This window comes from Chaetodon auriga, chromosome 14, assembly GCF_051107435.1.
Source record: "Chaetodon auriga isolate fChaAug3 chromosome 14, fChaAug3.hap1, whole genome shotgun sequence".
In the NCBI taxonomy this organism is placed as follows: Eukaryota; Metazoa; Chordata; class Actinopteri; order Chaetodontiformes; family Chaetodontidae; genus Chaetodon; species Chaetodon auriga.
Window position 1 is genome coordinate 6,801,479 of NC_135087.1, and position 17,171 is coordinate 6,818,649.

General features: G+C 43.1%; 1 protein-coding gene across 2 annotated transcripts in view; it reads left to right on the plus strand.

Moving 5' to 3' along the window:
* The first annotated feature begins 4,660 nt into the window (after window positions 1-4,660).
* Window positions 4,661-17,171, plus strand: part of trim9 (tripartite motif containing 9) — a 39,532-nt gene continuing 27,021 nt past the window's right edge. Inside the window, exon 1 of one of the 2 annotated variants that reach the window (XM_076748412.1) lies at window positions 4,661-5,649. In XM_076748412.1, the coding sequence (XP_076604527.1) occupies window positions 4,813-5,649 (837 nt within the window). In that variant the 5' untranslated portion in view covers window positions 4,661-4,812. The remainder of the gene's footprint in view (window positions 5,650-17,171) is intronic. The other variant, XM_076748413.1, reaches the window with a different exon arrangement.

Genomic DNA, 17,171 nt, shown 5'->3' on the forward strand with positions numbered 1-17,171 from the left:
TAAACTTTTACTGTATGATCCCTAATAAAATCCCTTTAATTAATTTGCATCAAGAGAGAAGACTCGTGATCTAAATGTCTCCTGTTCACAGACTGAAAGGAAAATTGGAATTATCTTCTGAACAAATATATATAGATATTTTCACTCCACTTGCTGGTGTTTTCTTTACCATTACAAACTGTGAAATGTTTGTGTGTTCTCCTTGAATTAAGGTCAGGTGGGTGGCCTAATGCACAACGTTCACGTGACCTGTGTAATTTTTCTCATAGGCCATGTTTGTAAAGCTTCTGTTTAATATTCACTCCCTTTACCTTCCCACTTCCTCTTCAGGATATATATCAACCTTAAGGCGAAATTTACACTTTAATAGTGAAGTGAAGTGAATAACGTCTTAACATTGTGTTTAATGTCATTAATTCTGCAGCATACTGAGTTTAGAAATAATCAGAAATACAAGGCATCATTCTCCATTTCTCCCTGAAGGCCTAATTTGCAAATTTGCATTAGGAAAACGCAGTTTTCGGGTCACTGTGAAGGGCACAGATGGTACTGAATCCATAAACATGAGTTCATGTGAGGTTGTAGAAGATGCTGCATTGCACTGAGATGTCAGGAAGTCAACGGAGTGACTTTGGGCTTTTGTCACCCAGTGTGCTCGTTCTGCTACAGAGAGCCATAATAGCAGATGGTAATAATGTGAGAACTGTTGCATACGGAAAGGTCACTGGAGGTGAATGTGCAAGTGATCTTTAAAGGCAGTGCCTTCACACCTTTGACTCAGTAGTTTCTGGAGTTTAGGTAAGGCCACTGTGTCAATTGCAAACACACTGTCAAAGGCGAGATGTCCCAAGTTATTGTGTCCATGTTGAACGATTCTGCACGTCACAATTTAAACCCACTGCCAAAGTTTAACGCCAACGCGGGAGCGCGGTGTGCCCCAAAACGGCATACATTGACATTAAAGTGACAAAGACCTCTGGCAGTCATGTTAATTAGGAGGAAGCAAAGTAGGAAGTCAGCTGATGTTGTTTAAGACTGACGAAGTCCACATCTGGAGGAGGTGTGGGTGGATGGATGAGTCGACAAAATATTTAACTTTATTATGACAGGCCGCTGCTCCTTTCCCCTTTAAACCCATCAGTCAGTGTTGGTATTTAAATCATGATTATGGTCTCTTCTGCAAAATTCTTAATTAACATCCATCCATCATTTGCTATAAAGTTATTTAAATTCTACTTTACCTTAAAAAAAAAAAAACACAATTCAGAGCTTGTTTAGAGCATCAGTTTGCTTTACTGTGTAATTTGAGCCCAGCGCAACCATCCACTCTCCAAAATTACAGCAACTTCATCCTTTAAGAAGTTGTAAAACCATATTTTTTCTGAAGCGAGTGTTCAGTAACAAAACAGCAGCCGCTTCTATTCATATCTTGACAATATCACCACTTCGGCCCACAGAGATTCCTATCTAGCCTGAGCTGTGTACCGTTAAGCTCCTGTGGTTTGTGTGCTTCTTTACACAGACGACTTGATGCCTCTGGGGCTGCAGAGAGAGGCTATGGTGAGAAGAGTTAATAGACTCAGTGCAACACACAAAGGAGGCTTCATCCCTTATCGATGGAGGGGCAGACTCCTATAAACTATGTGAGCTCTGAGCAAGATGACTGAACTGCGGACTGAACACTGCTTTAACTAACCATGAAGCTTTTTTCTCTGGTGTGCAAGAGATCCAGGTTTTGAAGGTGTTGTGACGAACTGTTGCATCAATAAGCAAATTAAAGTTAGATTTTTTTAAGAAAGGGGGACAGATTTCTTCACTGGCAGGTAAAAGGCAACTGGCTAGCTTAGCGACTGTAATTAGACCAAGCAGCAACCTCCAGAGTCCACATTTATATATGACCCGCTTTGCAGGGTTCTCATTTTAAAACAAGTCAGTCAGTGACAGCGTTTTCAACCAACGAACGCTAACAGTAGTTAGCGTTATTAGCTTGCTAGCTAAAGCTGATTAAATTAGCCAGCTATCATTTCAACTAGCAAAGCTGATGTTCACCTAAATGAGAAGCCTGTTTTTGTATCCCTGTATGAAGGTTTTTCACAAAATTACTCAGCATCTCTAGTGAGTCTGTTATCATTACAAACTGCGGCTTTATTTGACAGGCTTAGCAACAGTGTTTCTTATAGATACATCTGTATAAAAACAAACTTACAAGTAAAGTCAGTTAACTTGCCAAAAATGTCACTTTTCTTTCAGTCGACTGAAAGTTTGCTGAAGCTGTTGCCTTTTCACACGCCGGTTAATCTGCAGCTATTTGCATTTCACCTCGCGATGCCTCCTCGATGTCACTTCACATGAGGTCACCAAAAAGCGGAAACTTAATCACAGACTTGGGAGCATTCTGGGATGTGCTCACAGAAAAGTAAAAAGAAATCTGTGAAGATTTTCCGTCAGAGCCGCCTGGTGTGTGTGTCCTGGCAGCAGGAGAGAGCTGGCGCCGACACAAAAAGAAGAGAGATGAAATAGATTCAGAAGGCTTGGCCACTTGAAGGCAGCAAACAGGAAGATGCAGTGTGGCCCCAAACTGAGGAGATTACATAGAGAACAATGTCATCATGCTGGAGGCGTCAGCACGCATCCAAAAATAGCTGATGGTCTTGTTGCAAACATTTGGTTTGAATCAACACTGTATTCGGTTAAATCCAGGGAAATATTAGCATGGATAAACTTGCCATTTGTTGTATATTTTCACACATCCTTAAGAATTATGAGCCACTATGAGCAGTGGAAATGTCTGTGTTTACTCGAGGATTATTTTATAAAGTCATAGAAATGTATGCTCATTGACTCTGTTGCCAGCTATAAATCCATGTTGTCTTTTGATTTCCTGAACTAAACCTACATTTACTTCAAATCAACATTATTACTGATCTCAATGAGATTATTCACATTTACACTTTGACATGTTTACCAGCCCGCCTGCGTTCGAATGCACTGGACACATCACTGAATGCCAGACTGATCAACCTCATTAGACAAAGACGTCCATATTAATGCTCTTCCCGTTCTCAAATTGCTTTACAAAATATGCAAATGTAATCACACTGAGTGGCCTCACGTTGCCCTCTGTGGCTCTGAGAAACCGTAAAATGGGATTATTGCAGTTAATTTCCCTATCAACAGCCTCACTGAAGAAATGAAAGTGGGAGCTCACGTTGCCATGGATGTCTCAGAGATGACTGAGGTATTTGGCCACAGAAATGGAGACGGCTCTGGACACTGAAGAAAAACCTCTTTTGAGTGCAGTGGAGAGCTGCGGCTTTATCTTATCGCACAAGGTGTCAGTTTCCACGTTTTCAATCTCCTCCAGCAGTGATCTTTGCTCCGTCAGCGGCTGAGAACAGAAGCTTTCCAACAACCAAACAAGCCAAAATGTGCAAGTTTACACCGTCCAGCAGCTACGCAAAGCCGCGTGGGTTTTTTATATGCAGATCCCGGCTTAAGCAATCTTAAAATAGTCTGTCCTGTCCTGTCAGTCAGAAAAGTAATGAAGCGCAGTTTTATTTCCTTTTAATGCTACTTTGCAATTCTACTCCTCTGCATTGGGGAGATATTGTGCTTTTTATGCCAATTTATTTATTTGGTGGCTGTGTAATGCTGAAACAAGTCAACTGATCAATTATCACAACAGTTCAGACAATCATTTAGATCATTTATCAAGCCAAAAATGTAAAAATATTGACTGTAGCAGCAGCATAGATTTGCTGTTTTCCTTTGTTTTAGATGACTGCATGTTAGTTTGACTGCTGGTTTGACAAAACAAGCAATTTTTAAGATATCACTCTTTGAGCTTGTTATGGGCATTTCTCATTATTTTTGACATTTCATAGACAAAGTCTAATCAATACTGTCCAATGCTAATAAAGAATGTCATTATTTGCAGTCCTAAACCTGAGGATTTTTGCATAAAACTATCTAATGAGCTTGGATTTCTATAAATTAAACTACACAGCAGCATAAAGAAGCTAAAAATGCAGCTACAACTTTGAAATGCTGATGCATAATTAGTAATAACCCAATATTGAATATGATATGATCATATATATTAATGTAAATCCTAATTTTACATTTGATACTTTTGCTGATAATTCGTTGCTTGTGATTCAGTGTTTACATTGTGGTACTCCTACGCTTTATTAAGTAAATATCCTGCTCTTCATAGTACTGTTTCCCACCGCTAGACTAATCGGCTCAAGAAAGCAACACAATACACGCTGCTGTCTTTGATTTACTTAAATGAATCATACAGGAAAAATCCGCAGTTGATCTAATATTGTGCCAGCGTGATCATGATATCAATCAATATTAATTTATGCGGTATTAAAAGGGTAGTCTAGAATCGTTTCCCTTATAATCCACTGAGCAATTAGGCTGGTATTAGATGTTGAGTGTCTACACAAACTGGCCGCCTATCTGTTGTTGTATCTCGCTGTAAAGCTCATTAACGAGCCCTCTCCGCACTGACAGTTGATTTATCCAATGGTTGTTTGGAATCCACTGGTTGTCCAATGGTAGCCCGATCTGAGCTGGTGCTGTTTGCTTATTGGTGAAGAGTGTGCCGTGTCTGTCAGTCAGCCTCCACAGAGCTGATGCCTTTCCTCTGGTCAAGGTTGCGCTTGCAGTGATCGCGGCAGGACGCGACTGGAGCTCCGTTTACGCACAAACAGAGCGGCAGACTCATCAGCAGAGACTCAGCTGTGACTTCTCCTGTTTGTGTTTGCCTTCCACAGAGGAATCTCTCACCTCACCCGAGCAGCCATGGATGAAATGGAGGAAGAGTTAAAATGCCCTGTTTGCGGCTCTTTTTACCGGGAGCCCATCATACTGCCGTGCTCCCACAACATTTGCCTGGCGTGTGCTCGGAATATCCTTGTGCAGACCCCCGACGCCGAGTCCCCACAGAGCAGCCGAGCCTCCGGATCCGGCGTCTCCGACTATGATTATCTGGATTTGGATAAAATGAGTTTGTACAGTGAGGCGGACAGTGGATATGGTTCCTATGGGGGCTTCGTCAGCGCTCCGACCACCCCTTGCCAAAAATCACCGAACGGGGTGCGAGTTTTCCCCCCGTCTGTCCCCCAGCCTCCTCCGCAACAACACCTGCTACCGCAGCCCGGCTCCTTACCCCCGATCCCCCGCAACTCCTGCATCACTTGCCCACAGTGTCACCGCAGCCTCATCCTGGACGACCGGGGGCTCCGCGGATTCCCCAAGAACCGGGTGCTGGAGGGGGTTGTGGACAGGTATCAGCAGAGCAAAGCGGCTGCTCTTAAGTGTCAACTCTGCGAGAAGAGTCCGAAGGAGGCCACCGTGATGTGCGAGCAGTGCGACGTCTTCTACTGTGACCCGTGCCGCCTGCGGTGCCATCCTCCCCGCGGTCCACTAGCCAAGCACCGCCTGGTGCCGCCAGCGCAGGGGCGGATAAGTCGCCGCGCGAGTCCCCGCAAAATCTCCACTTGCACAGAGCACGAACTGGAGAATCTAAGCATGTACTGTGTCCAGTGTAAGACGCCTGTGTGCTATCAGTGTTTGGAAGAAGGGAAACACGGCACGCACGAAGTCAAAGCTTTGGGCGCAATGTGGAAACTGCACAAGGTACGTGCGTAAAAAAAAAAAAGAAAAATCTCAAGATGCAAAATCTGTGTTTGCTGTTCACCAGTGCGCATTTTCTCTGTATGTGTGTGTCGCCTTTATTCGCAATGATTCATCATCCTCTGTGCTGAGCAACAAGTCTGCCTAGAAAATGATTTGCGCTATCTTGTCAGCTCCGCTTAGCATCCAGTCGATAGGCAGAGCTGTGGGAATGTTCACTCTGTCACAGCGGATTTAAATGAATGCTTTACAATGCACCATATAGTAAGTGGGCGAATTCCGCTCTCTGTCACAGCTCCAGCGCACATTTCAGTCAGTGATAGGCAAAGAAGAGAATTGCGCACATCCTCCAGCTGGGAACTGTGCTGTCTTCGGTGCGCAAAGTCGAGGACTGAGGAGGCAGATCTGTTTGAAATTCTGTGCACGGGTGGACAACCAGAAGCAGGCCTCCCTTATCAACAGGAAACTGCTTCTACCATATCTGCACTTCTCCTTAAAATGAACAGCAGTGATTCTGACATGATTTCAGCTCTTGACCATTTGTCTCCTCAGCCTCCACACAGCAGATTCCTTCACTCTATATATATGTTCCACTCCCCGCTTTGACAACTCACAGGCGCCCCAGAGATCATTAGGCACGCTAACATTGGAGCCATGCTTTAATAAGAGCCAGCACAGATGCCGGCCTGAGAGGCTATTTTGGAAGCCGAGTTGTGGTGGGCAAGGAGGCACCAGGCTTCAGAGGGCTGCAGAGCTCAGTTTATCTACGCCTCTGCAGCAGTAACCCTCACCTCCACACTCTCAGCTTCCAGTGGCGAGTGAGGATGGGAGCTAGATATAGATGCACTTCAGTACTCACCCACACACGCACACACACACACACACACACACACACACACATACACACACACACACTCAGGGAGATTGATGTGTAGAGATGGTGGCTCCAGGTTTCCGCAAGAAAAGCAAAAATGTGTTGAATTTATTTGAGTTTTCATGCACGAGGAGCTCCCTCTCACGCTCACACCATGTCCTCCCCACAGGTGGAGATAAGCTGTCCTTGTGATTTACAGTCAGAATTGGTCTTGTACGTCTCCAAAACAGCCATTTAACAGACCTCCAGTCCAATCATCTGTTCTTGATGGTGGCGAGATAGTGGGTCACCTCAGATGCACGAGGCAATTGTAAAGTTGATGGAAAAATCAGAGGGGGCTGATCACTTCACTCGCATCAAATTGCCATCACTTGAAAAGTTGCCGACCTTTCATGCTTCATCGTTCTTGGATACGAAATGGGAAAAAAAGAGCTAAAGGAGCATTTTTAGAAACCAGTCAATGCTACCAGGGACATTGGTGCCAGTGTGCAGCCTGTCATCCTGTTTTTGGCTTCTTTCATGGCACCTGCTTATTTCTGACCTGTTATCTGAAGCTGCTGCCTACAGTAACTGTAACAGATGGCTGAGAGCTCGGAGCTGGCAGCGCTGTGGACGGGCATCTTTCAGTGCTTCGGGGTGTTCCTCACATAATTCATCAGGGAAAAAATGAGATTGTGTTCCATATCCTGCAGATATGCTGTAGATTCTCATGTGTCACTTGTACGTATGCATAATGCATATGTAGCATGGTGCAGAAACTCAAGAGTGTACCCAAAGTGGTGGCAACGGATTCCTCTGAAATCTGATTGGTCAATCCACAGACTTTCTCAAAAGTTACTGTTAATTGAAATGTTAGAATTAGTTTAAGTAAAAAATGTCAGAAAATGGTAGAAAAAAAGACCACAATTTCCAAGAAGGTGGCATTTTCAAATAGCCTGTTGTATCCGTTCAACAGGCCAAAACCCAAACATGTTCAGTTTATGGTGCAGTTAACAGAGAAGAACAACAAGCCTTCATGTTTTCACTCAAGTAATAATTGGATTATAAGAATTAAAGAATCATGTCAACAAACAAATTTCACAGAATAGTCTGGCCATTTTCAAACTTACTGGCTTGATCTTGGTTTCACACAATTAAATAAAAACCAAGTACGTTGCATTTCATTTAGTTTCTTCTATTGTTTTTTCACTCTGCTGAAGCTCATCACTGACAACAGATACAGTGTACATACAATGTGTACATGCTACAGTTACAAACTACGTGTTAGATGAACTTGGCCACTTGAGGGCAGCGAAACAAGACGTACAAACAACTGGCATCATCGTATTAGAAAACATTGTTTACTTACATCTGCGAGATATGTGAATAAGCAATATTAAGCAGCAACATTAGCATTTATTTTCAGCTGTGTCTGTGGCCACCTATCAAATGTAAGTCTAATCGTCGTGTTCCTTTAAGCTCTGTTTTGGTCTGCAACAACTCTGGAATAGAAAACATCTGGCTTCTTAAATGCTCTGTGATGTTCACCATCTAGTTGCTAACTTTGTCTGTCTGTTGCTTGGTGCTGAGAAGGAAGTGTACTGGGTCTGTTTTTGGCTGTTTTGCTGAAATCTGCTGCCCGAGGCTGTTGGAAGTTAATGAGATAAGAGAGTTGTGAGCCATAATACTAAAACTATGAGCTGAAAGACGCTAAAACGCTCTGGGTTATTCACTATGAGGGACACCTTTCATTAGACATAGTAGGTTCATCCATTTTCTACATAAAAATAATGATTAGTGCAGCAAAACCATCCAGTATTCAAGTACACTCATAGACATCCTGCTTTTCCCTTCATGCTCAAAGTGATCAAAGCCGTTTGGTCGTCAGCGTCACTGTCTAATGTTGCTGCAGGAAGTTCAACACTAAGAAACTTGAATTTTGCTTCTTATCAAATCTTAAATCCACACCTGCAGCATTTACATCTCAGAGCTGAGAGTGTGCTCGCCTGTATCATTTAATAAGATCTGCTCCGTCTTCCAACCGGGATTTCTCTCAAGGTTTTTAATCTGCACCATCATCGTCGCCGCCTTGGTACGCCAGGACAAACTGTGCTTTCTCTGTCTTTGTGAAACATTTCTCTCTTTATATGGAGAGAGTTGAACCACCTGCCGCCATGGCAACCAAATCCCTCTTGATGTTGCTCAGAGCAGCAGAGGTCTCTAAGATACCGGACCCCACGAGGAATCCTTCCCAGATGCTTTACAGCCTTTCCCCTCCTTCCTCTACAGTACATGTGTGTCTGTGTGTGTGTGTACTAAAATGAATGTTGAACGCTGCACATCGTCACTCCTGCTCCTTCTCTGCTGTTCTTAGAGGCAATAAAAACCACCACGTTTTATCTCTGACCCCTGCTTTTGGACTGCGTGACCGTGTCCGAGCCGCGATGGTAATCAATTTCATGTCTCCAAAGTCAATTTCAGTCACTAAAGACTAGTGGAAATCTAAGCTCTACACAGTGTGACGCACCCCCCTCTCGTCTGCCTGTTCAGATTTGTGTCATATGGTTTTATGTGGTGACAGGATGTCTGTGTTAATCTCTGTAAATCACATTAAAAAGAGTAAAGGCGTCTGAGTGTTAAATCTCTACATAGTGAGTGGTCCTAAGTTCTTCACGGATGTCATAAGAGGTCACACAGGACCCTTAATGCAATCTAGGTCAAGCTCTGTCGCCTCAGTGTGTTTAGTGGCAATTAAAGGTGATTAATCACACAGAAGCTTAAGTACAAGAAGATGCGTGGGTGTGCAGAAAATAAGTAGCAGATTGTAGCAGAAAATTAGTAATTTGCCCTCTTGCCACAGGATGAAAGATAAATCAGAGGCAGCAGAGCTGTTAACCCAGACGACCCTGAAAACTTCCCTTTGAGCTCTGCATGTAAGCAAAGAAAGGCTGTAGAGGGGGAGTAATTTGAGGCATCCGCAGGTGATTTAAGGAAGGTTTCACTTCTTGTGTACGCATGTGCTACCCTTTAATGTCGCCCTGTGTTTGATCCTGAGCCTCCTGACATAAACAGGGGGCCTGCACATCTTGATGCAAACCTAAAACAGACGGATGCTCTGCAAGCTCTCACCCAAGATGCCCCAAAAAGCAGGCTAATGAGGACAGGCAGAGCAGGTACTGGGATGAACATTAATAGTCTCGACTCAATATTGAGGCCGATGTTGTCAGCAGTGCTCGTTTCTGGAGGAGCTACCTGCAGGTCTGCCTGAGCTCAGCGGGAGCAAAGGAAGAGCCTTGCAAAGTCAGACAGAGGTGGTGGGTTCCCCGTCCTTTCCTGCTTTTACTCCAGCCTGCTAATAGTAATGAGGCTGGCTGTCAGTCTGGATCCATTGTACCCACAGTAGGTCCTGCTGTGTGTCCTGCTCACCGCTCAGCACATCCAGACAAAGCCCAGCATGAATCTATCCCATACAGATGAATAACTGCATGGTGACTTTGAATGTGAACAAACGTGTATCCGCCTTCTTTCTCACAGAAACTGGTAGAATTCATTAGCAACACAAATATGCAGAGAAACGGTACAGCTTTTACCTTAGTTACTGTACACATTTACTTTTTTGGGTTATTTTAATCATGAAAATTTAATGCTATCCATCCCCTTGCCTAGAAATTAATATTAGTTACTATGGGCCTTTGTTTAGGAGGGACAGTTGTGAGTGTAACAGACAGAGCGTAGGAGTAAAAGTGGGTGTATACTGTCCACGTTGTGTCCACTAAAGTAGACTAAAGGAGACTAGGTTGATTATTTTCATATTCGATTAAGCTGCTTCAGATTGCTTCTTTTGTCCTGCCAACAATCCAAAACCCCAAAACTCTTCATTTACTAGCATAAAACACAAAGAAATGCAGCAAATCTTTACGTTTAAGAAGCTGGAACCAGTAAATGTTTGACATTTTTGCTTGAAAAATGACTGAAACAATCAATTATCAAACTATGATTAATTTTCCTTCAAATGACTAATTGCTGCAGTTCTAAAGAAGACCATTCAAAAAGAAATTGTAGCCCAGTTATTACCCACAGACCAGAAGGACCAGAAGGACCAGAGAAGGTGGTCAGGGAGCCCCTTTGACAGAACAGAAAAATAGATAAGATCATGTCCTGTAATATCACCAGTAAGATCCACATTGAGCTTAATGACAAGAAATGTGACAGTGCAGGATCAAAGTCTAGTTTATAATATGAGATATAATATAATTTAGAATAATCTCATTTAACTATATGGGTCATATCACCCTTGTTTTCATTCGTCCCCCCCCCCCATCTAAATCTTTAAGTACATCGTCTTCGCTATAAATGATTCTGTGCAGATAAAAGACACGGTTGCTCGATTGTTCACGATGGCAGACTGTGATTCATTGATATGGGGATGAGACGGAGGACAAAGGCGGGACTGAGGTCTATGGAGAATGACATCTCACAGTGGGGGGGCTTAGATGTCTCAAAGCCGTTTAGTTTGATGCTGCTCCATTACAGGCGGTGATATTTACCCCTCGAGCTGCCATGTAAAGAGATTAGCTGTGTAAATGTTAATGAAAGAGGGAGATAAAGAACAGGAAAATGAGAGCGCCAGAATGACCCAGAATGCCCGAAGAGAGGAAGCGAGACAGAGACTGAGCAGGAAAGAGAGGCAGAGCGATGCTGAATTTCTCATCTCAGGGGTAAATGAGCGAAGTTTGACAAGATAGTTAGCAGAATATTTCATGTCCAGTGGCATCTTGGGTCCACACAGAAAACACTGGCTCATGCACTGAAGGTGTTTTTGTTTTGACGTGTTTTCACATAACTTTCCTGGGTGGGAATATGAATATTTCAGCTTGCTTCAGGCCTGGAACAGGAGAAAGATAAATGCCTTAAAACTCCTTTGTGGCCCGACTGGGAAAGAAAGAAAGGGAAGTTTCCTTTTTTCTTTTATGTACATAAATGAGTCCAAACCAAAGCAAGTTGTCACATTTTCAGGAGGCTTTGCTACATTTCAAAACAGAATAATTCATCATGCTTCGTTACATCTGGCTGCCCTAACACAGTCAGCCCACATTAAATGAGGACACCAGTTGCATAAGAAAGTGAGCTCAACCTGAAATCTGTGCAGCAGATGATCAGGATAGGTTAAATCCCGCAGTGACCCTGTTTTCATCACAATCACCGCCATAATTATCATCAGCATGATCGGCATCGTCGTCATTGATCATCGGAACTTTTACAGACTTTGAAGAGGAGCTGATGTTATTATTCTCAGCCTGTTCTCAGTGTCGCCTTAAAGACAACCAAGACCTCACCAGGTGGACAATTAAAGAAGGAAACCTGATACACCATGGCAACAGAGAGCTCCTGCTTCTGATTGGCTGACAAATGTCTATTAAAAGTGTTTGTTTATTATAACAGTGAACATGGTGTAAGCGAACAATGACCAAAAGGTGTCCACCTTGACTCATAATTTCTTAATTTCTTGATCAGTCATGGCTGACATCTCTTCTGAATTACAGTTATGGATAATGCATTTCTTTAAAGTTACCTGTGACCAGCTTCACTACAGGTGCATTCATGTGCCAGGCCATGAATCAGGTACCGTGCAGCACTGATTTATCCAAATATAGCTAGAACATTTTACGTCTATTTTACGGCTATTTATATAAACCTTAATTTAATCTGTTGCTTAAAAGGCTCAACATCTTGTTTTCAAAACTGCCTCTACGCACACACCTGCAGTCCTTCCACACAGGTGTTCTCACTTGGGTTGTCTGATTAGACCTCTGGACTGCGTGGGCGTGAACAAACTGCACTTTTTGGCTCACTCTCCTGTTTGTTTTGTTCCACTTCCCAGACAAGACCTTTATCATTATTAGCACTTTGGAGACGTCAGAACTCCTTTGTTTAGTTCTTCTTTATCTTTCAATTTGTATGACTTTCTTTGAACCATGTGAAGTTCAGAACTAAAACAGCTTCCACCACGGTAATGGAAAACACCTGTGTGGGTGCACTTTAAACGTTTAGCTATGCCACCCTCTCTGCAACTGCTCCACACACATTTGCGTGAGTGGTTAATGAAAGCTGCTAGCCTCCAGTCTGACCCAGGAGTCTCATGGCTAAGACTGCTAGTATCACAAAGGATTTTAGTCTTTTGAGGAGGAACATCAACTAATTAATTTATATCCCACTTGCACATGAGGTTTTGTAAAAGCATCAAAGAAGGTTCAGAAGAGAAGATGAGGTTTGGAGGAACTTACAGTTTGTTTCCAAAGTGGGAAGCTCAAATGCTAAATCCAAGAAGTAGCAGAAACATCCTTCTTACCGTTATATATTGAATTTAATGCCTTTACTCAATAGGAAATTAGGAGAGAAATGGGGAATGACTTGTAACAAAAGTCCCTGGCTGGATGTGAAAACACTGAGGTTCCCAGAACACCAGAACACCCCAGAAACCTCCTTATCACTGAACAGATGCTGCTCGATCCCCCAACAAACGTGAAAGAAGAGAGTTTTCAAAGTATCTGACGCCTGACTGAATGACCTGACAGGACCTGAAATGCAGCTTCCTCTTCCTCTTCCACAGAATCTCTGTATTTGATAGGTGCTTTGTGGCTTCTTTGACCATCTGTTTGACACATTCAAACTAGATCAGCAGACATGATCTTCTTCAGAAGACGCTGCCCTCTCCACATAATCCAGGGCTGACTAGAATAGATCACTTCTGCCCCATTTCCTGTTGTGCTGTCCCATGTGTCCGTCAAATAAGGACTCTGTTTCCCTCATGAAGAAACTGTGGCAACTTTCAAAAAGCCCTCATTATTAGTATCTGTGTTTCATTGCTTTTTTTTTGTGTGTGTGTGGATAGTTAACGACTTGTTCTGCATTATTGATGACGGCAGATATAAGCGATGAATAATGCACCAGCCACTTAGCTTCTGCGCGTGGAAGATGGTTTCATGTGGGATCTTGTTAAACACAGAGGAGTATCACAATCTGGCCAAATCTTAACTCTTCCACCATGTTGGAAGATGTAAGAGCTTAATTTTTAACAACAGAACGTCTCCCAAGATGGCAAATATCATCAAGTCGCCTGCTTAATATTTCAAACTGTATTCTCTGAGGGCTGCGGCAATGCGTGTAAACAACCACAACCTTTCATGTTCGAGTCTCTGGTTAATGATACTGTGAGGCGAAACACAATCAGTAATCAAGCTGTGCAAAATTAGATTAATTTCCACTTTCTTTCATCATCAGGCTTTAGTGGAAGTGTGTCTTTTTGTGTGTTTGGTGTTTTCTGTCACCAGGACTTGACCTCATCCTCAATTTACATCTGTTTACACCGTGTAACCAAATGACTGTGTATTACACACAGGATTAAATTAGGCTAAAGAGACTGTTTAAAGAACTGAGGAGAAAGTGCTTAACCATGGAGCTCTGAGGAAGAACAGGGCACTTAAAAAGTTCTCTGAGAGATAATGCAGGTAATGCTTTTTGAAATTAGGTTATGGGAACTCAGAATCTATCTTTGCTAGTGACATTACACCTACCGCCTCCTTTCCTTACACTTCCCACTTCCTAGTAGGGGCTTTAATCCAAATTGGCTCTGACGCCTCTCTGACATCCTCGCTTTCCTGCGACAGATTGGCTAGTTCACTCGGCCACAGAGAGAAAATGAAACATGCAGAATGGCCCTGGAGCTGCTGGTGAATTATTCATGCCATGCACGTGTTCCCACTCGGCTTAATTACTGAGATGATTAGTGCTCCCAAATAGCAGGGACATCCTAAACCCCCCACCACCTCAACAAATCCTCCATTCTGAATTCCTGACATTCCAGCATCCTCTTTCCTACACTAATGTTGCATGTATTTCAATTGTCTCTGAACAAGCTTATAGTCACAGAGAGAAAAACTCAAAAAAGCCTCTCAAATCACAAATAGTTGTCATCAGTCATTCTAGAGATAATTTGACCATTTGCCAAGTGTGGGGGTGGTGTTTCCAAAACATAAAACATAAGAGCAAAAGCATAAGGAATAGATTAGATGGGTTTAGCTGCTCTGTAAAGTAGGAGTTAGCATGGCCAGCTAACTAGCTTGATACTCACAGCAGTCGGCAAGTTGTGGCTTGTCAAATTTGTCCAAATGAGGTTTGTAACATTTTTATTTGTAAAACTACACTTTAACACACCAGCTAACTAGATCTGCTCTGCAAGAACAATGCTAATCCTCATTTCAGCCTCGTCTATATGAATCATCAGGTGAGGATGCTAACTCTTGCCTTGGAAATGTGCATGTAGCCCAGATATCATTTGCATATGCTTTACGGGGTTCTCATTTTAAAGTGAATAAGCTGAAATAAGATTTTAAAAAAAATTATAAAAATGTAGTTATTAGTCAACTGAACTGTCAGATAATGCTAGCTAGAGTTGAGAAAAGTTGCTAGCTTATTGCTATATTGTTAATTCTAGTCTACAGAATGAGTCATTGGCTGGAAACTAGAAGCTGACTTTGGCCTGAAATGAAGGACTCATTGTTTCAAAAAGATTTTTTTAGTGGTGAATGCCATCGTTTTCACCGTAAACTGCATGTAAAAAGAAAACTTGAAGGGCGTAGAAATAGAAACCAAGGGGTAAACGGTCTATTGTAGCACCTGAATTTCCAAATCTCAAACTGTTAAGCTTTGGTTTCAGGCTCACAGTGCTCTTCAACCCCTCACCGAGGTCTGTCTTTCCATCTGCCGACCTTCCGGCCATACTGTTGTCTTTACCAAGCAGGAAGTAGCCATAAGCTGTGTAGAAATAAAACCACCTCAACTTTCACGGCACGTTTTGACCTGGTTTTGAAGACTGCGCTGTGCAGGCTCTCGAACAGACATTGCGGAAAAACGCCTCCAGACAATCAAGTGCTTTTCATTTCATCTGCTCTGTCACTGAGCACATGCTGACTGTTAACTGGGCGAGGCAGGAGCTCCCTCAACGTCTGTTACTGTATCACAGAGGAAAATGAGAAAACTGAAAGAGAGAATGAAGTCCAATCTAGGACAGCTGAAAGGGCAGGTGTGAGTGACCTGGCAGATCTGTAATGAAACCACCAGTGTGAGTGAACGTTTTGGATGACTTGAGCGTGATTGGCAGCGTCTTAAATCGACGGTGGCGACTTAGCGATACCGCTGAGATGGAGCTTGATGTGAGAGACTCTGAGATAGTCTCATCCCAGAAAACAGGGCTGAGTTGCAGTGTCCTAACACATCAGGAGGCCAGGATGCGAACTGTGTGCTTTTATGGATTGGAATTCAACTCAGATCCAATCCAAGAAATGTCCTTCACTGATTTTTAATCTCGACTTTAGCGATGCGAGTAGGTCAGAGGCTGGCTAGTTGTTTCCCCTTGTTTCCAGTCTTTATGCTAAGCTAAGCTAACTGGTTGTTGGCTCCAGTTTTGTATTTAAAGGACCAGTTTGAAGGATTTAGAGGCATCTAGCGGTGAGCTTGTAGATTAAACCATCTGAATACACCTCACCTCACCCCTCCCTCTGTAAGCATGTAGGAGAAAACGGTGTCTGTGAAAAACTGTGACAAACAGACAGACTAACATGGGAGCAAACAGGGATTTCAGACTGTATCCTCTCATTCTCCTGTGATGCTGAAATATGAGTCCCAAGTTAACAAGGAGGAAGTTTTTTGAAGTCCTACACAATCCGGGAAAGTTTACATTCAGTCTTTGCTCAGCTGTTACCGGCTCAGACTGTGCCTTGGTGCACTAGTCTCATGTTAACAGCAGCTGTCATGGTTTCCCAAACGCCGAGGTCAAAGGTTTGCTTTTGGCCCCCGCAGACAGATTCCCATTTGACCGGCTAACATCAGATGCCAGAAGCTGGGTTGACACAGTGTTGTTTTCACAGTTTTTCACTGTATCAGCTAGTTCCAGGTTTTATTGCTCTCTTCCGGAGTTCAAGTGAATTTTTCTCTTCTTGCCAGATAACGCCCAATGCCCTCTTTTCCTCCCAGAAGACAATACGCTCCCCAAGTTGACGGTTGTTCACTCAACCAAACGAGGTTCCCACAGGGTCAGGCCGCGTCCCCTCGCTCCGTCACCTCCCTGGTCACACAACCTCGCTTCACATACATGAACCCCTCTTTTTTCCCCCACTATCCAAACAGGGGCATTTGTGTGTCATTGCACACATCCAAAGCAATGGTATTTCCCGTCACGTGCGTTGTCCTCTGCATGGCCAGGGCCTGTAATCCAATAATAAAACCATGGAACAGTCAAATGCTTTTTTCGTACATAAATCATCTTAGTTTTCATTGCAAATGTCATTTTGTGTGTGAGAATAAGGCTCCCAGTGCATGTTCTCTCAGGGGTGAAGACTTCAACACTTCAAAATGTCAGTCTCTCAGCAGCGATGAAAAGCAGCTTTGTTTCTAAATTGACCGCGTTGACTTCATTCAAAACTTAAAAACTGCCAAACTTCGGAGTAAGGAGATTAAGCTGCACAGAATCTCCATCACCCCAACTTACAAAGGATGTGGACGGCTGCAAAGAGGATGAAACTGGTTCGATCTTGCCTGGTATTTCCTGTTGGCTATACTGTTGCATTGTCAGGCTTCTGCCCAAAACATCTATGCATAAGTGAGTCCTTATATT